The 23,670-nt window shown below is 38.5% G+C and overlaps 1 protein-coding gene across 1 annotated transcript in view; it reads right to left on the bottom strand.

Moving 5' to 3' along the window:
- The window catches only part of RLF (RLF zinc finger), a 95,299-nt gene that overhangs the window by 21,050 nt on the left and 50,579 nt on the right, over positions 1-23,670 (bottom strand). The window contains exon 6 of the mRNA XM_041738445.1: positions 333-469. Within this exon, the coding sequence (XP_041594379.1) occupies positions 333-469 (137 nt within the window). The remainder of the gene's footprint in view (positions 1-332; positions 470-23,670) is intronic.

The following is a 23,670-nucleotide window of genomic DNA, read 5'->3' as shown; positions in this document are numbered from 1 at the left end:
TTTAATTTTTATTTATTTATGATAGTCACACACAGAGAGAGAGAGAGGCAGAGACACAGGCAGAGGGAGAAGCAGGCTCCATGCACCGGGAGCCCGATGTGGGATTCAATCCCGGGTCTCCAGGATCGCGCCCTGGGCCAAAGGCAGGCGCTAAACCGCTGAGCCACCCAGGGATCCCACCAATATTTTTAATTAAATGGTTTAGCTTCTAAGCAAGATTTAATTCACATGTCATCAGGCTTTAAATTTGAAACAAACCAATGTTTACATAAACTCTAAATGCCATACTCTGTACTAAACAAATAAGGAGAATAAAAAGTAAATATACTTACCAAGAACAATATACACTTGCAGTTTGGAGTTGTTGGGTAAGGTAAGTCGTACAAAGAACAAACGCTGTGTTATCCTGACCCTCAGATTCCAGATTACATATGATGTCTAGTATTTCCTTGCAGTCGACCTTTGCAATCTATCAAAAATGAGAAGATGGAGTCAAAAAGAAAATGGTGACTTTCCTACATATTTTGTTATGTAATATGAAGCTTCTTTTAGCTTTTTGGGTATTTATTTATTCATTTATGCATGCATTCATGAGAGAAAGAGAGAGAGAGAGAGAGAGTGAGGCAGAGACATAGGCAGAGAAGGAGGCCTCCCACGGGGAGCCCAATGTGGGACTCAATCCTGGAACTCCAGGATCACACTCAACCGGTGAGCCACCCAGGTGTCCCTAACATTTTCTCTTTTGATAACTGATGAAGCAATTAGAGGATTTAATTTTTTTCTATTAACTCATGGCCAAGTGTTCTGGAATATTTTATATAAGAAAATATTAAAGAGAAGAGAGTAGACACTGTAAGGAAGTCCCCCTCTAGTCCCAAGGCAGATAAAAACATTTTTGTACAGTTAAAAAAAAATTATTCATGGGCACCTGGCTGGCTCAGTCGGTACAGCATTCCAACTTGATCTCAGTGTTGTGAGTTCAAGCCCCACATTGGGTGTGGAATCTAATTTTAAAAAATTATTCATGAATACTGCCACCATATAAATGAAATAACTTCAGATTATTTTCACCTGAAGCACCATCTTTTTTTTTTTTTTTTTTTAAGATTTTGTTTTTAAGTAATCTCCACATTCAACATAGGGCTCAAACTCATGATTCCAAAATCAAGAGTTGCATACTCCTCCAACTGAGCCAACAGGTACTCCTATTTCTTTTTCAATTTTATTCAAGTCACTCTAGTTACAGATAGAAAAACACAAAGTTTATCCTCACTGCCAGTAAAGCTAAAGGAGGCGGGATGAAAAACTGTTAAATTCAAATACTGTAGTAACATCACTTTTTCATAGAGTTAAGGAAAAAAAAAATCTTTGGTATAAGTGAGTTTTCAAACAACTAAAACATTTAGATATATATCTTTTTTATTTATACTATTTATAGAAATCTTAAAACTACTTCTGGGCAAATCAAGAATTTTCTGGGGCTTCATTATTTTACATACTAATAAAACGGCGAAAAGACCTCAAAAGATCCTTTCTCAACTGTGTTTTATCATTCCTTACCTTAATAAAGAAGATGAAGAATAATCTTTGTCATTTGTCTATGTGTTAGCATTATAAATCTTAATTATGCCAGACACTAAAAGTATAAAACAATGTTAAATTTCAGGATAAATGAAGCATATGTCAGGGCAAATAAGGTATATAAGAGCTCATCTCTTCCAAAGTGCTATACAGTTCCAATAGGTGGTTTCTAAGTCTCTAATTTTAGTCAGACCCTCAGAAAGGCTTCTTTCAAAGTTTAGATCAAATACCATTTTCTCATAGAATCATTTTACTTCTAAGATCATGTCAGAATATCCATCAAATAAAAAAAAAATGAATATCCATCAAAAACTCTATTCCCATCAATTAAAAAACTAAAAAACAACTCCTCCAAAAGTCAACTATACTTCAATTTTGAAAAAGGACAAACCCACATACAAAAACTGTACTCTTAATTCTTCCTTTGTAACATCCATCACAATTGCTATTCAATCATTAGATGAAGAACTTACTAGGATCTGTCTTCTCTACTAGAATGTAAAATGAATGAGGTCGGGCTATGTATATACCTTGTTCAAAACTCAGCACCTAACAGTGTCTGCAACACATAAAAAAAGTAAATGCTGATAAATGGAGTAAATGAATCAAATTTAATCAGGGTAAAATGTTCGTGTTTACAAAGTGAAACGCATACAATTGTGTTTTCTAATGTTTTCAAAGACAATGCAATGAAATAATAAGCAGTGTGGTACAGTGATTAAAAGTAAATATTTTATTTTTTAAAATATTTTATTTATTTATTCATGAGAGACGGGGGTGGGGGGGAGCAAGAGAGAGAGAGAGTGAGAGAGAGGCAGAGACACAACACAGGCAGAGGGAGAAGCAGACCCCATGCAGAGGGCCCGATGTGGGACTCGATCCGCATTCTGGGATCATGCCCTGAGCAGAAGGCAGACACCCAACCACTAAGCCCAGGAGTCCCTAAAACTAATTATTTTATTTTATTTTTTAAGTAATTATTTTAAAACCAGATTGTATATATTCTCTTCCCAGCTCTATAGCTGCTAGCTGTGTGACCCTGGATACATCACATAACTTCTCAGTAACTCAATGTATCAGTTTCCTATCTATAAAATGGAAATAGTAGAACCTCCCTCATGGAGTTATTATAAGAAGTTACTATATTTTAGTACATCATGGTGACTCTAGTTAGTAATCTGAAAGCTGTTACAAGAGTACATCATAAAAGTTCTCATGAAAAGAAAAAAAATTTGTGACCATGTATGATGACAGACATCAACTAGAATTATTTTCGTTACCATTAGACAACATATAAAAAATCAAATTTTATGTTGTACACCTGAAATAATATAATGTTAATATGTCAATTATACATCAATAAAAAATGTGGTATCTGTGCCTATTAGAGTTAAGTCTTAAAAAATAAGTTCTAACAGGGATTGGCTAATAGGGATCAAGTTAGAAGAGCTATTAAAAACTGTTTTCAGGACAGCCCACGTGTCTCAGCGGTTTAGCACCACCTTTGGCCCAGGGCCTGATCCGGGGGACCTGGGGTTGAGTCCCGCATCGGGCTCCCTGTGTGAAGCCTGCTTCTCCCTCTGCCTATGTCTCTGCCCCTCTCTCTCTCTCTCTCTCTCTCTCTCCCTGTCTTTCATAAATAAATAAATAAATAAATAAATAAATAAATAAATAAATAAATAAATAAATAAATAAATAAAATCTTTAAAAAAGAAAAAACTGTTTTCATGGGGACACCAGGGTGGCTCAGTGGTTGAGCATCTTCCTTTGGCTCAGGCCACGATCCTGGTGCAGGGATCGAGTCCCATATCAAGCTCCTCGCAGGGAGCCTCTTCTCCCTTTGCCTAGGTTTCTGCCTCTCTCTATGTCCCTCATGAATAAATAAATAAAATATTTAAAGAAAACTGTTTTTATGAAATATGTAAATTTTAAAAATAGGAAATAAGAAAAGTCATTCCAAAAGATCACTCTCAGATGCGAGACCACACTTGATGCAAATTTATATTTAAGGAGTACTGGGAGGTAAAGTTAAGTTGTTAGAACCTAAAACATAATTAAAATCAATTTTCAGCTAAGAGAAAAAAGACCTCATCGAATTTAATGAAGATGGAATTTTACTGATGCCCTAAACAATCATGTCCTCATTCATAGCTCAGTGAATCAGAAGGGTCATCCAGAGACAAAAGCCATAGGGCATTTAAAATCTAAGTGACTGGGATCCCTGGGTGGCACAGCAGCGGTTTAGCGCCTGCCTTTGGCCCAGGGCGCGGTCCTGGAGACCCGGGATCGAATCCCACGTCGGGCTCCCTGCATGGAGCCTGCTTCTCCCTCTGCCTGTGTCTCTGCCTCTCTCTCTCTCTCTCTCTCTCTCTCTGTATGACTATCATAAATAAATAAAAATAAAAAAATAAAATAAAATAAAATCTAAGTGACTAAGGGACCAAAATGAGAATTCTACAGCAAGTGAAAACAGCTGTTCCAGAGCAGCTACTATCCAGGTGTGTTCAAGCTCCTGTCTAAAACCAAGAATTATTCACGAGAGACACACAGAAAGAGAGCGGCAGAGACACAGGCAGAGAAGCAGGCTCCACGCAGGAAGCCCGATGTGGGACTCGATCCTGGGACTCCAGGATCATGCCCTGGGCCGAAGGCAGGCGCTAAACAGCTGAGCCACCCAGGGTTCCCTGTCAACTTGCATTTCTAGAACATTTTTTATCTGTTTCAAATAACTTGAATGAGATCATTGTATTATCTCATTTTATCAGCATGATAAATAGTAAGATCGACAAGGCAGGCAATATTTCTATTCACAAGTAAAAGATGAGCCTAAGAAGAGACTGTTTCTCGTCTCCAGTCAACTGTGGCTAATAATCAGAAGTAACAGTAAACTAAATGAAAACTGAATCTCACTTCATTTTATTCCTACAGGGAAGCCCTTACATTTTAAAGGGGTATAATTCAGAGGTATAGGAGCTTTCACCTTGGAACCAGTGTCAAGAAAAACGGGACAAAAGTGAAGTAAACTAGAAATAGAGATTTCAAGCCAAAATTTCCTAACCTAAAATGATGGGGGGAGGAGGAAATGATATGAAAAATCCAGATTAGTAGTTTATAAGGCATATATATATATTATTTCCACTTATTACAAATATTCTACAGATGAACACTGCTAGTGTATTATAAACCTAAACAAACAGCCCTCCTCCCCTTGCATGCTGAGCCGATCCTCCCCATCCTTCAACATTCAGTGGAAACTTCTTTCATCATGAAGTCTTCTTTATAGATTATTCTAATGTCCAAGATCTCCTGTCTTGCTGTGAATTCACAACATCTTATCAACATTTTTTTTTTTAAGATTTATTTATTTATTCAGAGAAAGAGAGAGAGGCAGAGACACAGGCAGAGGGAGAAGCAGGCTCCATGCAGGGAGCCCGACGTGGGACTCGATCCCGGGTCTCCAGGATTACACCCTGGGCTGCAGGCGGCGCTAAACCACTGCGCCACCGGGGCTGCCCTCTTATCAATGTTTAATTGGGCTTTTATTTCACCTTGGGTCAACTTCTGAACTAGTAACTCATACTGGCCTTTTTATTACTTTCCTGTTTTGAGGTTTTAACTTATGCTCTTCAACTAGACTATGAATTCTTTGAAGACAAGAGCACGGTCTTATAAATGATATCCAAAATCCTCTGTGCAAAAAATCCACAGGAAAAAAAAAGCCACGTTAAAATTAAAATGTACTTATCTTTCAAAATCAGTGGCGGGGATACAAGCCAACCTGATTTTTGCCTTCATGGAACTCACAGTTGAGTTACAGATAATAAATGAGGAAGCAGGTAATTGCTGAGAATTACAATGTATGTTAACTGCTACAATGGGGATGTAAGGAGTATTTTAAAACTACCTTTGGGGGCACCCAAGTGGTTCAGTAAGTTAAGCATCTGCCTTTGGCTCAGGTCATGATCTCAGGGTCCTGGGATGGAGCTCTGCATCAGGCTCCCTGTTCAATAGGGAGTCTGCTTGGCCCTCTCCCTCTGCCCCCACCCCCACCCTTGCTCATGCTCCCTCTCTCAAATAAATAAAATCCTAAAAATAAAACAAACTACCTTTGGCAAGAAAAATCTAACCCAAACCTGGGAGCTCAAAAACAACTTCCTCGATGAAGTCACAAATAAGATGAGAATTAAAGAATGAGTAGAAATAAGCTATGGGAAAGGGTAAAATGAAATAAAATTGTTCCAGGAAGGAAGAAAAACACATTGCAAGAGCCAAAGGGTAAAAATGAGTATGATATTGGAGAAATAGAAATAAATTATTTCTGTATAGCTAAAGGTAATACAGCACTAGTGTTGGAGCATCATATCTAGTGAGTTCTTAAAGAGTAGACACTTTCTGCTCTTCTGGTATCTGTCTTCTGACACTACCACAGTGAATGCTGGTAACCATGCATGCTCCTGCACCAACCTAACCTCTACCAACTTCTATCCTCAACTCTCTCCAATGTTATACATTTTCTAGCAAATTTCAAATACTAGCATCCTTTTAGTTCATGTTTAATATTACAGTTTACCTGACATTTTAGAACTCAATTATATGTCTGATCATGAAGTTTCTGAGAGGTCCGTAACATTTAAGCATGGTAACATACATACATTTTTATTATCCATTACCTTGACTGTTTTACTTCTATCTAAGTTACTATTGAGAAAACAGGATTAGCATACAGTGGGGTTTTTGTACAACCTTCCAGTTCAAGAACTCATTTGCCTCACACATACTTACTGATGCTACTAATCCAGGGGCATCCTTCAATACTTTTTCACTTTCCTTTAAGTAATGAAAAAAATCTGATCATTCTTACAAACGAAGAAACTGGGGATGCCTGGGTGGCTCAGCGGTTGAGTGTCTGCCTTTGGCTCAGGCCACGATCCTGGTGCAGGGATCGAGTCCCATATCAAGCTCCTCGCAGGGAGCCTCTTCTCCCTTTGCCTAGGTTTCTGCCTCTCTCTATGTCCCTCATGAATAAATAAATAAAATATTTAAAGAAAACTGTTTTTATGAAATATGTAAATTTTAAAAATAGGAAATAAGAAAAGTCATTCCAAAAGATCACTCTCAGATGCGAGACCACACTTGATGCAAATTTATATTTAAGGAGTACTGGGAGGTAAAGTTAAGTTGTTAGAACCTAAAACATAATTAAAATCAATTTTCAGCTAAGAGAAAAAAGACCTCATCGAATTTAATGAAGATGGAATTTTACTGATGCCCTAAACAATCATGTCCTCATTCATAGCTCAATGAATCAGAAGGGTCATCCAGAGACAAAAGCCATAGGGCATTTAAATCTAAGTGACTGGGATCCCTGGGTGGCACAGCAGCGGTTTAGCGCCTGCCTTTGGCCCAGGGCGCGGTCCTGGAGACCCTGATCGAATCCCACGTCGGGCTCCCTGCATGGAGCCTGCTTCTCCCTCTGCCTGTGTCTCTGCCTCTCTCTCTCTCTCTCTTCTCTCTCTCTCTCTGTATGACTATCATAAATAAATAAAAATAAAAAAATAAAATAAAATAAAATCTAAGTGACTAAGGGACCAAAATGAGAATTCTACAGCAAGTGAAAACAGCTGTTCCAGAGCAGCCACTATCCAGGTGTGTTCAAGCTCCTGTCTAAAACCAAGAATTATTCACGAGAGACACACAGAAAGAGAGCGGCAGAGACACAGGCAGAGAAGCAGGCTCCACGCAGGAAGCCCGATGTGGGACTCGATCCTGGGACTCCAGGATCATGCCCTGGGCCGAAGGCAGGCGCTAAACAGCTGAGCCACCCAGGGTTCCCTGTCAACTTGCATTTCTAGAACATTTTTTATCTGTTTCAAATAACTTGAATGAGATCATTGTATTATCTCATTTTTTCAGCATGATAAATAGTAAGATCGACAAGGCAGGCAATATTTCTATTCACAAGTAAAAGATGAGCCTAAGAAGAGACTGTTTCTCGTCTCCAGTCAACTGTGGCTAATAATCAGAAGTAACAGTAAACTAATGAAAACTGAATCTCACTTCATTTTATTCCTACAGGGAAGCCCTTACATTTTAAAGGGGTATAATTCAGAGGTATAGGAGCTTTCACCTTGGAACCAGTGTCAGAAAAACGGGACAAAAGTGAAGTAAACTAGAAATAGAGATTTCAAGCCAAAATTTCCTAACCTAAAATGATGGGGGGAGGAGGAAATGATATGAAAAATCCAGATTAGTAGTTTATAAGGCATATATATATATTATTTCCACTTATTACAAATATTCTACAGATGAACACTGCTAGTGTATTATAAACCTAAACAAACAGCCCTCCTCCCTTGCATGCTGAGCCGATCCTCCCCATCCTTCAACATTTATGCCCTGGGCCGAAGGCAGGCGCTAAACAGCTGAGCCACCAGGGTTCCCTGTCAACTTGCATTTCTAGAACATTTTTTATCTGTTTCAAATAACTTGAATGAGATCATTGTATTATCTCATTTTATCAGCATGATAAATAGTAGATCGACAAGGCAGGCAATATTTCTATTCACAAGTAAAAGATGAGCCTAAGAAGAGACTGTTTCTCGTCTCCAGTCAACTGTGGCTAATAATCAGAAGTAACAGTAAACTAAATGAAAACTGAATCTCACTTCATTTTATTCCTACAGGGAAGCCCTTACATTTTAAAGGGGTATAATTCAGAGGTATAGGAGCTTTCACCTTGGAACCAGTGTCAAGAAAAACGGGACAAAAGTGAAGTAAACTAGAAATAGAGATTTCAAGCCAAAATTTCCTAACCTAAAATGATGGGGGGAGGAGGAAATGATATGAAAAATCCAGATTAGTAGTTTATAAGGCATATATATATATTATTTCCACTTATTACAAATATTCTACAGATGAACACTGCTAGTGTATTATAAACCTAAACAAACAGCCCTCCTCCCCTTGCATGCTGAGCCGATCCTCCCCATCCTTCAACATTCAGTGGAAACTTCTTTCATCATGAAGTCTTCTTTATAGATTATTCTAATGTCCAAGATCTCCTGTCTTGCTGTGAATTCACAACATCTTATCAACATTTTTTTTTTTAAGATTTATTTATTTATTCAGAGAAAGAGAGAGAGGCAGAGACACAGGCAGAGGGAGAAGCAGGCTCCATGCAGGGAGCCCGACGTGGGACTCGATCCCGGGTCTCCAGGATTACACCCTGGGCTGCAGGCGGCGCTAAACCACTGCGCCACCGGGGCTGCCCTCTTATCAATGTTTAATTGGGCTTTTATTTCACCTTGGGTCAACTTCTGAACTAGTAACTCATACTGGCCTTTTTATTACTTTCCTGTTTTGAGGTTTTAACTTATGCTCTTCAACTAGACTATGAATTCTTTGAAGACAAGAGCACGGTCTTATAAATGATATCCAAAATCCTCTGTGCAAAAAATCCACAGGAAAAAAAAAGCCACGTTAAAATTAAAATGTACTTATCTTTCAAAATCAGTGGCGGGGATACAAGCCAACCTGATTTTTGCCTTCATGGAACTCACAGTTGAGTTACAGATAATAAATGAGGAAGCAGGTAATTGCTGAGAATTACAATGTATGTTAACTGCTACAATGGGGATGTAAGGAGTATTTTAAAACTACCTTTGGGGGCACCCAAGTGGTTCAGTAAGTTAAGCATCTGCCTTTGGCTCAGGTCATGATCTCAGGGTCCTGGGATGGAGCTCTGCATCAGGCTCCCTGTTCAATAGGGAGTCTGCTTGGCCCTCTCCCTCTGCCCCCACCCCCACCCTTGCTCATGCTCCCTCTCTCAAATAAATAAAATCCTAAAAATAAAACAAACTACCTTTGGCAAGAAAAATCTAACCCAAACCTGGGAGCTCAAAAACAACTTCCTCGATGAAGTCACAAATAAGATGAGAATTAAAGAATGAGTAGAAATAAGCTATGGGAAAGGGTAAAATGAAATAAAATTGTTCCAGGAAGGAAGAAAAACACATTGCAAGAGCCAAAGGGTAAAAATGAGTATGATATTGGAGAAATAGAAATAAATTATTTCTGTATAGCTAAAGGTAATACAGCACTAGTGTTGGAGCATCATATCTAGTGAGTTCTTAAAGAGTAGACACTTTCTGCTCTTCTGGTATCTGTCTTCTGACACTACCACAGTGAATGCTGGTAACCATGCATGCTCCTGCACCAACCTAACCTCTACCAACTTCTATCCTCAACTCTCTCCAATGTTATACATTTTCTAGCAAATTTCAAATACTAGCATCCTTTTAGTTCATGTTTAATATTACAGTTTACCTGACATTTTAGAACTCAATTATATGTCTGATCATGAAGTTTCTGAGAGGTCCGTAACATTTAAGCATGGTAACATACATACATTTTTATTATCCATTACCTTGACTGTTTTACTTCTATCTAAGTTACTATTGAGAAAACAGGATTAGCATACAGTGGGGTTTTTGTACAACCTTCCAGTTCAAGAACTCATTTGCCTCACACATACTTACTGATGCTACTAATCCAGGGGCATCCTTCAATACTTTTTCACTTTCCTTTAAGTAATGAAAAAAATCTGATCATTCTTACAAACGAAGAAACTGGGGATGCCTGGGTGGCTCAGCGGTTGAGTGTCTGCCTTTGGCTCAGGGCTTGATCCCGGACTTCTGGGATCAAGTCCCACATTGAGCTCCCTGCATGGAGCCTGCTTCTCCCTCTGCCATGTGTCTCTGCCTCTCTGTGTGTCTCTCTTGAATAAATAAATAAAATCTTTTAAAATATAATAAAATAAAATTTATTAAAAAAAAAAACAACGAAGAAACAGAATTCTTCAGTCTGTTACCTACTCTCCCTGATTCTAAATCCTTTAAAAGCTGATACCAATCTCATTTCATGCTTTTATCTCACTTAGTGCCTACTTTAGGATCTGTATGTGACAAGTAAGCATTCAGTTAACATTTTTAGTCAAAAAAATTATCAGTATTTTGCCCCAAACACCTGTATTTTCTTGAAACAGAGGAAAAAAGAATTATGATAAAGAAATAAAATAAGATAAAAAAATAGAAAAATCCAGGTAAATTAAAATGATATACTTTTAAAATGCTTCATTAATAAGTATGGTATACTATTGGTCCCCAACCTTTTCTAAAAAATACCTTAAGACCACACACTAAAAACCATATATGCCATAAAATACTTTTCAGTTAACCATAAATTAAAATGAGATTACTAACAAGTTTCTGAGAATTTTTCTTTAAGATTTTATTTATTGACAGAGAGTGAGTGAACCTGAGAGCACAAGCAGGGGAAACTACAGGCAGAGGGAGAGGGAGAAGCAGGCCCCTGCTCAGCAGGGAGCCTGATGTGGGGCTCAATCTGAGGACCCCAGGATCATGACCTGAGCTGAAGGCTGATGCTTAACTAAGCTATGCAGGTGCCCTGCTTCTGAGAATTTCAATCAGTATCCAGGAAATACCTGCATTAGGTACTGAAAGAATTTTTTTGTTCTTAAAAATGATTCATATCCCTGTGGCTTACATTCTATAATTAAGATGAGTCGGATAACATGCATCAAATGATTCTTTGTTTACTTTCCATCTTGCCTAGTAGAATATATGTTCCATCAGGGCAAGAATTTGTTTTTATTCACCACTGTATCTTCAGTGCCTACAATGGTCCCAGGCTTGTTAGAATAAAAGATAACCACAAGATAAATAACATAGTGGCCACAGGATAAATAAGTAAGGAGTATTTTAAAACTACCTTAAGACAAAAATAACATGGACTAGAGTAAGCAAAGGAGGCTTTAAGGAAATAGGTCTTGGGGGGGAGTATCAGGGTCTAGATACATTTGGGTGGGGATGGTTTAAAAAAAACGATGCTGAGTGAAATAAGTCAATCAGAGAAGGACAAACATATGGTCTCATTCATTTGGGGAATATAAAAAATAGTGAAAGGGAATAAAGGGGAAAGGAGAAAGAATAAGTGGGAAATACCAGAAAGAGAGACAGAACATTAAAGACTCCTAACTCTGGGAAATGAACTAGGGGTGGTGGAAGGGGAGGTGGGCGAGGGGTGGGGGTGACTGGGTGACGGGCACTGAGGTGGGCACTTGACGGGATGAGCACGGGGTGTTATTCTATATGTTGGCAAATTGAACACCAATAAAAAATAAATTTATAAAAAAAATAATAAAAATATTATGCAAATTAAAAAATGGGGAAAAAAAAAACGATGCCAGAATGAGGAAGCTGATAAATGTGAGAGTAACTATGGCTTAGGAGGAGGGAAAAGGTTACAAGACAGAACTGTAAAGAATGATATCTACCATTAAAGCTAGCATTCAGTGAATGAAAGGTTGGATTTAAAAAAGTTAGAGACTCTGGACAGAGCTCAATCTGACATCAGAAGACATCCTAAATAAGGCCATACCCTAGAGTTGTGTAGTTTCATACTACACAAAGCTAAGGAAGTTAACGGAGGCTGAAATTCAGTCAGCTTGCCAAGCCCTAAGTTTTGGCATGAGGCTCTTCCTTACAGAAGGGAGACCTATGGAAGGCAACCATGTGAAAGAGAAGGTACTTTCTGCCAATTCCCATAAAGGTACCATATAGGCTAACAATAGCGGGAGACTGGAGGACATGTGATTGTTTTGTTTCTAAGGATAGTCAATAAACATTTACTGAACTGAAGGACAGAAAGCAGAGCCAGTCAAGAACTTAAAAGCACCTGAAAGACTAGTTAGGAACCTTCATCCTACACATTAAGCCTCCTCAAGATCGTAACTAGCTCCTCATATTCTTCCTTATCAGAATCTACTCCCTAACAAAGTCTGATAAACTTAATGATACAAAAACATAAATCATGCTTAAGCATTGTTAATTGCATTTGTAATTGGAAGTATCAAAACTTTCAGCATAAGGAATAAAGTGCCTAATGCTGGAAAACTCTGGGGGCAAAGATGAAAATGTACCACCTTACCCCATGAATTTTATATCTAAAAAACCATATATATATATGTATATATAGGAATAAGGAGTGCTTTATCTCTGAGAATTCTAATAGGCCTTAGCATTGTGTCTCTACAAATCAGTTTTATGTTTGCTTCAGCCAGGGGATTCAGAGGTTACTAGCCAGGACCTTCTTTTTATTGCTTTTTTCTCAGTTTTATATGTATAAAAACCAAATATATATTTACATACCTTCCTGCCAGTCCTGGTGCTGAATAAGGAATAAAGAGTCAGACCTGACAAGAGTAAAGCCTGAAAGTTCTCTGGCGGCAAAGCACTTAGAAATCCAGGTAAAATAGATATGCCTTTTTTTTTAAATTTATTTTTTTATTTTTTAAAGATTTTATTTATTTATTCATGAGAATACACGGAGAGGAGAGAGAGAGAGAGAGGTAGAGACACAGGCAGAGGAAGAAGCAGGCTACATGCAGGGAGCCTGATATGGGACTCGATCCCGGGTCTCCAGGATCACGTCCCCGGCCGTAGGCAGCGCTAAACCGCTGAGCCACCGGGGCTGCCCTAGAAATGCTTTTTATAGAATGCACAGCCAAACATTCAAGAAATAAAATAAATCGCTAAAGGGAAAAAGTGTTTATTAAATGTGACTGGACAACTTGCTGGATCATTGTTAATTTCGCTAAGAAGCTTATGTTTTACAACTCCTGGATGGGAGATGGTAAAGCTTGGACTGAGGCATAGGAAGTTGGTAGTGAGACCTTCTGCATAAAGTTATAACTCCTAAAGAACTAAAAACTCTGAGAAAGGTAGATGGCAATCTCAACCTGGATTCTGCTGGGATAAAAAAGTATTTGAGAATTTATAACCTGTCCTTGGCTATAACACTACTCTGTTGTCTAAAATCTCCAAACTGAGAAAAAAGAAAGAAAATAAAAATAAGGTCCTGGCTGGTAACCTCTGAATCACCTGGCAGAAGCAAACATAAAACAGATTTATAGAGACACATGCTAAGGCCTATTAGAATTCTTAGAAATAAAGCATTCCTTATTCCTACCCACCCACCCGAAACTGAGTTCACAATCCCAAACTATAAAAAGTATAAATACGCCAGTCATTCCAGAAAGTGCAACATACACAACAAGCAGCAGAACTAGACTCCCAAGAACTTGAGATAATAGAATTACAACACAACACGAAGACTGAACCCTAAACGTGGAATTAAAAAAAAAAAAGGCAGAGGGGTGCCTGGGTGGCTCTGTCGGTTAAACATCAGACAGCTTAATTTCAGCTCAGTTCAGGATTTCAGGGTCCTGGGATCAAGCCTAGCTTCGAGCTCTGCATGAGCATAGAGCCTGCTTGGGATTTTCTCTCCCTCTCCTTCTGCCTGTCCCCTCAGTGCATACTCACTCTCTCTTTTTGAGAGAGAGAGAGAGAGAAAAGAAAAAAGAAAGGCGGAGAGCAACATGAGTAATGAAGGGAGGGAGGGAGGAAAGGGAGGAAGGGAAGGAGGAAGGAGGCATAAAATCACAAAATGATGCGGAGGAACCTGAAGTGCATATTGCTAAATGAAAGAAGTCAATCTGGAAAGGCTACATACTACATAATTCCAACCCTACGACATTCTGGAAAAGGCAAAACTGTAGAGGCAGTAAAAAGATTAGAGAATGCCAGGGGCTTGAGGGGAGAGGGTAAACGATGAAGAGGTGGAGCACAAGACATTTTTAGGGCAGTAAAACTATTCGGTATGATACTGTGATACTAGACACATGTCATTATACGTCTGTCAAAACCCACAGAATGTTTAACATAACCAAGACTGAACCTTAATGGAAACTATAGATTTTATAGTTCACCAATTATAACGAATATAACACACTAATGGCAAGATGTTAATAGACAAAACTGGGAACTCTATACTTTCCACTCAATTTTTCTTAAACTGCTTCTGCTTTTTATTTATTTTTCTTAAACTGCTTCTGCTTTTTATTTATTTATTATTTTTGGTTTACCTAATGCCATTTTTAAAAATTTTTTATTTATTTATGATAGTCACAGAGAGAGAGAGAGAGAGAGAGAGAGAGAGGCACAGACATAGGCAGAGGGAGAAGCAGGCTCCATGCACCAGGAGCCCAACGTGGGATTCGATCCCGGGTCTCCAGGATCACGCCCTGGGCCAAAGGCAGGCCCTAAACCGCTGCGCCACCCAGGGATCCCCCTAATGCCATTTTTAATTGGAGTTTGATTTGCCAATATATAGCATAACACCCAGTGGTCATCCCGTCAAGTGCCCCCCTCAGTGCCTGTCACCCAGTCACCTCATCCCCTCGCCCACCTCCCCTTCTACCACCCCTTGTTCGTTTCCCAGAGTTAGGAGTCTCTGAGGGTCTGTCTCCCTCTCTGACCTTTCCCAATCATTTTCTCTCCTTTCCCCTTTATTCTCTTTCACTATTTTTTATATTCCCCGAATGAATGAAACCATATGTTTGTCCTCTGCTGTTTCTGTTTTTTTAAAAAAAAGTCTATTCATTTAACAAAAAAAACCTTTAAACATTTTAAAAACTGGATTCTTTTTTTTAAGATTTTATTTATTTATTCATGAGACACACAGAGAGAGAGGCAGAGACACAGGCAGAGGGAGAAGCAGGCTCCACTCAGGCAGCCCGACTCGGGACTTGATCCCAGGTCTCCAGGATCAAGGCGGCGCTAAATCACTGTACCACCAAGGCAGCAGGCGGCGCTAAATCACTGCACCACCAGGGCTGCCCTAAAACTGGCTTCTTTTTATTGTTGATTTGTAAGAGTTCTTCATATATTCTAGACGAAAGGCTTTATAAAAAGCCTTATAAGTTTACAAATATTTTCTCCCACTCTGTGCATTAATTTTTCAGTTTCTTGATGTTCTTTAACAAAGCTGGATGAAATTTTATTTTTCTTTTGTCACTTGTGTTTCGGTGTCAAATATAAAAAAACAATTACTTAATCCAAGGCCTTAAATACTTGTTCCTATATTTCCTCCTAAGATGGTACATTTTTAGCTATTATATTTATAAAGTCTATGATTCATTTAGAGTTAATTGTTATATATAGTATTAGAGGTCAAACTTTATTCTTTTGCAAGTGGATATCCAGTTGTCCAAGACTCCTTAATTGAAAAGATTATTCTTCCCCCCAGTGAATTATCTTGGAATTCACATAAATGTATCATTTGACCATAAGTGTAATGGCTTATTTCCGGATTCTAGTCCACTGATCTTTCTGCCTATTTTTTGCCAGTACCACACTGACTTGATTACTGCTACCTTTTAATGAAGTGTGAGTCCTTCAACTTTTTTTTTTTTTTTTTGAGAGAGAGAAAAGGGGCATGAGTGGGGTGGGGGTAGGGGGCAAAGGGAGAAGGAAAAAGAATCTTAAGCAGGATCCAGTGTGGAGCCCAATGTGGGGATTGATCTCACCATCCTAAAATCATGACGTGAGCCAAAATCAAGAGTTGGATGCTTAACCAACTGAGCCATTCAAGTGCCCTTCCAACTCAGTTCTTTTACAAGATTGTTTTTGCTATCCTGGGTCCCTTAATTTTCCACAGGAATTTTAGGATCAGTCTCTCAATTATTCCAAAAGAGGAAGGTAGAATTTTGACAGAGATAGCATTGAATCTGTAGATCAATTTAGAGAATATTTCCATCTTAACAATACTAAGTCTTCTGATCCAAGAACACAGGATGTTGATCCATTTATTTACTTTCTTTCAACAACATTTTATGTCTTCAGTGGATATGTCTTACACTTTCTAAAAACTTGTTCCTAAACATTTTATTCTTTATAATGCTATTGTCCATGAAATTGTTTCCTTAACTTCATTTTCATGTTGTTTACTGTCATATGTATATAAATAAGTAACTTTCGTATACTGGTCTTACTAGGATTATTTACATACATGATAGTATGTTCGTGAAAACAGAGACAGTTCCAATCTGGATGCTGGAACAGAGACAGTTCCAATCTGGATGCTTTTCTTTCCCCCCTTTTCTTGCCTAATTGTCCTGGCTAAAACTTCCAGTACAATAGTGAATAGAAGCGGCAAAAGCATACATTCTTGTCTTGTCTCTCCTCTTAGGGGAAAACCACTGAATTTTTTATCATTAAATATGTCACCCATGGATTTTCAGATACCCTTTATCAGGCTGAGGAAGTTCCTTGCTATTCCTAATTTGTTTAGTGTTTTTAACGTGAATGGTGTAGGACCTTGTTAAATGCTTTTTCTGCCTCTCTTTGATGAACATGTGGCTTTTGTCCTTTATTCTATTAACGTGGTGTATTACATTGACGGATTTAAGCCAACTTTGCATTCCTGTGATAAAACCTACTTGATCCGTGGCTTATTTGGGAAGATGTTTAATTTTTACATGTTTGTGAATTTCCCAAAAATTTTTTTTAAGATTTTTTATTTTATTTATTCATGAGAGGCACAGAGAGACAGAGACACAGGCAGAGGGAGAAGCAGACTCCGTGCAGGGAGCCTGACGTGGGACTTGATCCCAGGTCTCCAGGATCACGCCCCAGGCTGAACCTAAACCGCTGGGCCACTGGCGCTGCCCTCCCAAATTTCCTTTTTTTTTTTTAATAATAAATTTATTTTTTATTGGTGTTCAATTTGCCAACATACAGAATAACACCCAGTGCTCATCCCATCAAGTGCCCCCCTCACTGCCCATCACCCATTCACCCCCACCCCCGCCCTCCTCCCTGATTTCTGATTTCATTCCACTGTGACTGAAGAACATAGTGTATTATTTCAGTTCTTTTAAATTTTTCAAGATTTTCTATGTGGTGTAATATATATTCTTTCCCAGAGAATCATCCCTGTGATTTGAGAAAAATGTATAATCTGCTGCTGTTGGGTATTCTATAGATGTCTGCTAGGCTTGGTTGGTTTACAGTGTTGTTCAAGCCTCCATTTCTTTGTTGCCTAGTTGGTTTGTCCATTAATTAAAAGTAGGGTATTAAAGTCTCCAACTATTATATTTGAATTGTCTATTTCCCCTTTCAATTTTGTCAGCTCATATATATTTTTGGGCTTGGTTGTTCCTCAGATTGGATAATCTCAATTAACCTCTTTCACTCAAAGTTTGTGGATTCCTTCTTCTGCTAATTCAAATGTGATGCTGAACCTCTTTAACAAATTAATTTTTCTAGCAATTATTGTACTTTCCCACTCTAGATCTTTTTTTGGTTTTTATAATTTGAATTTATTTATTTATTCACTACTGTTCTCATATTCTCCCTTAATTCTCTATTTTTAAAAATATTTTATTTATTTGAGAGAGAGAGCAAGAACAAGGGCAGAGAGAGAAGCAGACTCTGCTGAGCAGGGAGCCCACTTTTGGGCTTGATCCCAGGACCCTGGAATCATGACCTGAGCTGAAGGCAGATGGTTAACTGACTGAGCCACTTGGGCACCCTTCTCTTAATTTTTTAGACATGGTTCCTTTGGTTTTTTGAATACATAGTTGATCTTCATTATTCACAGATTCTACAATCACAAATTTGACTATGTGCTTAAATTTATTTTTGACTCTCAAAGTCATGATGCTTTCATAGTCATTCATAAACATGCAAAGAGTGGTGAAAAATTGGAGTCCTTTGGTGTACACACTATATAGTGGCACTTTTTTACATTTTTGTGCTTTTCATTGGGATTTTGCTGTTTAAAATAGCCCATCAGTGTCATGAAGTGCTGTTTAGTGCTAAGTGCAAGAGGCTTTGATGTGCCTCATGGAGAAAATGCATGTATTAGATAAGCTTCATTCAGGCTTGAGTTACCATGCTGCTGGTTGTGAGTTCAATGTTAAGAAATCAACAATATATCCTAAAATAAGGTGTCTAACAGAAGCACACATAGAATAAAGTTATGTATTGTTCAGTTGACAAAAATGTCATGACCAGAGCCTTGCAGGAACCTAACCACATATTTCCCCTTATAGGAATGGTTTCAGTATTTGGTAATTTGGTGTTTGCAATCACTATGTAGAACATAACTACCACAAGTGGCAAAATTGACTATATTTGTAATAGCTGATTTATAATTTTTTGTCTAGTAAATCCAATACTTGGGTGTACTTAGGAAAAGTTTCTACTGGCTACTATTTTCCCTTTGTATGGCCTATCATGTTTCTTTACATGGTAAGTGGATATTTTAAGTAATATGTTGTGGCAACTATGGATATCAGAGTCCTCCACCTTTTTAGGGTTTGTTATTAATACTATTTGGTTATTGACTTTCTGAGAATAATTCTGTAAATAAAATCTGTATTCTTTGTCATGTGTGGCCACCGGAGTCTCGGCTTGGTTAGCTTAATGGTCAGCTTACAAGTTCAACATATTCAAGAGATCTACTTAAATGCCTGAATAATTCTCTGCTTTTGCCAAGTGGCTCTGTGTGTTGGGGCATACTTTCACTATTTCAGGAAGCAGCTTAAAATTCTCCCTTGCTTTTCATTTCCTACTTGTGCAGAGCCTAAAGGTATATAAAAAGTGAGGGATTAGGGCTATCCTGGGTCAATCCTCATCAGACACACAGCCCTGTACATGCATGTTACTTTACAGAATTCTAGGAATGTATCAGAGCTTTTCAAAATCCCCTATGGACATCCCATATCCCAGTTTTTCTCTTTTTTAATCTTTTTGGCCAAGTTCTTATTAGCCTGACTGGTAATGCCTCCTCAATTGTCACGTTAAACAATTACCACTGATTGTTTCTGACAAATACACTGAGGATAGAGCTTTTGGCATTGTGAGCTGTGAGTCAAATAAAGACAAGTCTTGAGGGGGACGCCTGGGAAGTTCAGCAGCTGAGTGTCTGCCTTTGGCTCAGGGTGCAATCCCAGAGTCCCAGGATCGAGTCCCACATTTGGTCTCCTGCATGGAGCCTCCTTCACCCTCTGCCTGTGTCTGCCTGTCTCTCTCTGTGTCTCTCATGAACGAATAAATAAAATCTTAAAGAAGAAGAGAGAAGACGACAAATCTTGAGAATGGAGCTTTTCAGAAAAGTTGCCAGAAAAATCAAATAGTGACAATTCTCTGGGGATAGGCTTTTGCAGAATTCCAAAATCCATTCTGCTTCCTCAGTTGGCTGCTAGGCTGCTGGTTTTCACGACTGTAGTTTTGTTTTGTTTTGTTTTGAATTTTTTAAAAAAATTTATGATAGTCACAGAGAGAGAGAGAGAGAGAGAGAGAGAGAGAGAGAGAGAGAGGCAGAGACACAGGCAGAGGGAGAAGCAGGCTCCATGCACCGGGAGCCCGACGTGGGATTCAATCCCGGGTCTCCAGGATCGTGCCCTGGGCCAAAGGCAGGCGCCAAACTGCTGCGCCACCCAGGGATCCACAAATGTAGTTTTTAGGCTGTTTTCAAGGTTACTGTGAAGCCGGGGAGAAGCTGGGAAGTAGTGCAAGCTGAATGCCACCGACTTCACTGTTCTTAGTGAGACTCATCTGTTTTGCCTGAATAAAACCTTCTTGAGTTGTACTAAGCCTTTATTAACTTCTGGGGTTCTGAAAAATTTAATCTTATTCACTCTCTGGTTATAAATGCTGATAACTTGGATCTCTAAATTTCCAACTCAGATCTCTCTCCTTCAGTCTCACAGTGTGTGAATTCTGTTTGCTGTTCCTCTCCCTTGTGTCTTGTTCATCTTTGTATCCCTAGTGCCTAACAGAGTCTTCCAATGAAAACAGTTAAATGACTGGAAAATATGCCTATACTATTTCTTACAATAATACGCGAATCTAAAATGATCTTAAAACAAAATGTCGGGATGCCTGGGTAGCTCAGTGGTTGAGCATCTGCTTTCAGCTCAGGGCGTGATCCTGGGTCCTGGGATCGAGTGCTGCATTGGGCTCCCTGTGGGGAGTCAGCTTCTCCCTCTGCCTATGTTTCTGCCTGTGTGTGTCTCTCATGAATAAATAAATACAATCTTTTTTAAAAAAAAAAGCCTACTTTTTTTTTTTTAAAGATTTACTTATTTGAGAGAGTGTGAGCATGCACAAGTATGGGTGGGGAGGGGCAGAGGGACAGAGAATCTTAAACAAACTCTGTGCTGAGCATGGACCCAGACTCAGGGCTCAATCTCATGACCCTGATATCACGACCTGAGCCGAAACCAAGAGTTGGATGTTTAATCAACTGTGCCACCCAGGTGCCCCAATATCTACTTGTATCTTAAAAAGAAAAGAAAAAAGATAACCTTGGATATTGTAGGAAATGAACTGTGGGGACAAGAGCAGATGCAATTAGAAGACTTTCATAATAAACAGCCAATTAAACACCAACGGTATATATAACCGGTAGCCAAATGGCATAAGAGAAGGTGAGCAGAGGCAGCATATGTGGCTCATTTTCACAATTAGGCTACCAAGGTGAACTAGTATTCTGGTCAGTGCCATTGTTGAAATATTTTATCAGGGATCCCTGGGTGGCGCAGCGGTTTGGCGCCTGCCTTTGGCCCAGGGCGCGATCCTGGAGACCCAGGATCGAATCCCACATCAGGCTCCCGGTGCATGGAGCCTGCTTCTCCCTCTGCCTATGTCTCTGCCTCTCTCTCTCTCTCTCTCTCTCTCTGTGACTATCATAATTTAAAAAAAAAAAAAAAAAAAAGAAAAGAAATATTTTATCATTTTTTTCCTCTAGACTAGCAGTTTTCAATCTAGTATTTTCCTGATCAGTTCTGAGGCATAATGCAAATAATCTGTTCCTCATAACAGACTTTTAAAACTGGGTCACCTGGAAAGGTATCTCTTCAAAACTACTTACAAGAACTCTGTCTCAAGAGAGAAAATATTTATTAGGCAAATCCTCAATTCTTCATACAGCCTTTTGACCTTTAATCTATTTTGTTGAGTGTACCATTCATTTCCCATATAATGCAGTAAAATTATTTAGATTTTAATTTTTAATTTAATCATGCACTCTGTTATTATTCCTTGTTCAGGATCCATCTTAATCTTGATTTTTATTTAAACTACACCTGAAATTTCTATGCTCCTGTTTACTTTTTCTTCTACTCCCAAACAGAACTCCCAATGGATCCTGTTTAAATGTATTTGCTCTGTTTATCATCTACACCTAGTGACTATGTCAATTCCCACCAGTGTTAGACTAGTGAGTAAATTAAGTCCTGTTTGTCTTTTCATTTCCCCATCAAGAGAAGAAACAAGCCTCTCCTGCTGTATCTATTAACATCGGACACCAAAGATATAGTTCATTCAGGGATTAAAACTGAAATGGACTCCTATCTTAACTGTGCCAAGAATTCTACTGACAGATTCCTTGCCTCTTCATAACAATAGAAATGTTTTGTGTTTAAAACATCATTATCCTCATATGTGTGGAAAACTTGATCTTTGCAAAGATTTCCTCTTTCAGTAATAAAAAAATAGAGGAGACATCCACTTGGGACACACTAGGCCATGGCTGAATCTGTGACTCATTAAAAACCTTTCATATGCTTTGAGGGGGGCATCTGACGGGATGAGCACTAGGTGATATGCTATATGTTGGCAAATTGAACTCCAAAAAAAAAATTTTTTTAAAACCCTTCTTACTTAAAATTAATAGCAATATTATCTCATTCAATTGTAAATGAAACTAGAACTTAAGGATCCACTGAGTTCTGAATGTGGGGTTCTGAATTTTGACTTTCAAGATGATCCCCTCAATTAATCTTAATTGTATGTGTCTGGCTAAATCTTCCCCAGCAGAGGTATCCTGTTACACACATCCACTGTGGTGATACCCACAGGAGCCAACATACAAGTAGTTTTATTCCCAGCTGTTGCTCAAGTTAATTTGACTCTTCTCCTGAATTCTGCTCAAGTAGATGGCAAGTATAGAGCCCTGTTACCTTACATCATATGCTGATTTTAAACTCCAATTAATGAACATCTAGTGATTCATTAGTACTTTTCCAAAGTTAAATTCAAAGATTCTCTTTAATTCTGTTGTCAGTTGCAAAAGAAAGCATCACTGGAGAAGAGACTAATAGTGCTGGTTAGCAGTGTTCCTTTCAAAATAAGTTTATGATGTGTGCTACATGTTTTTGCATAGATTTATTTAATTCCAATAATCATAATACTGTTTTAAATCACACCTATACATAAGTATATAAATATGAACAAAATGAATTACCACTAAGATGTTTCCTATTTTTATATGGCTCATCATGTTTACCAAATGGAGATAAGTTATACTACACTGCCAGGAAGCAAGATCTGTGTTCAAGCCTGAGCTTGAACTCTCTAATTTAATGCAGGCTGGACCTTGGAAACATTATGATCTTGGCCTTAGTTTCATCACTGGTAAAACATGGAGGGTTAGACTAAATGATATTTAATGTTTGCTATACACTGGAATATCTGATTCTTGTAAAGCAAAGGCTAGCCAACACGCCAACACTCTTTTATAAAGTGCCAGATATAAAATACTGTCAGCTTCTAAGGCCAGGTAGTTTCTCTTACAGCTATTCAACTCTCCTATTGTAAAGTAAAAACAGCCATAAACATAAAGAAATGAGTATGACTGTGTTCCAGTTAAACTTTACTTACAAAAACATGCAGTTGGGTGGATTTGGTCCACAGGCCATGGTTTGATAACCACTGTTGTAGAGAATCAAATCATATTTCCTCTAATTCCGTTCCTTACAAACTCAACAAATTTGTTGAAAGGAATTAATTATGTAACTTTAGGAAAAAATTCTGTTTTGTTGCCTTGTTACTAATAAACCAGAGAAGGTCATGAATACAAACAAGGCCAATTATTCTCCCAATCTCTCTCTGTTGTCCATACCTTCTCCAACAGTCTAGTCAGTTAGCAGAACGCCGCCATTCTTCTGGTCTCCCAGGCCTTAGGAGTCTCTTGACAGCATCTCTGCACATTATCCTCTATTTCTGTCCTGTCAGCAAGTCCTGTTCTTTCTCCTCTTGCTAACTCTAACCTCTTCTAAACCTAATACATTCTCCTTCTGTCTAAGCTTCCTAAAACAGTTTCAGTCATTTCCCTTTCTACCTTTAAAACCTTCCTAATTTCTACTGCATCTACTCTGCC

Source organism: Vulpes lagopus, chromosome 23, assembly GCF_018345385.1.
Source record: "Vulpes lagopus strain Blue_001 chromosome 23, ASM1834538v1, whole genome shotgun sequence".
NCBI lineage: Eukaryota > Metazoa > Chordata > Mammalia > Carnivora > Canidae > Vulpes > Vulpes lagopus.
The sequence above is the reverse complement of the archived record's forward strand: the minus strand, read 5'-3'. Positions and strand labels throughout refer to the sequence as shown.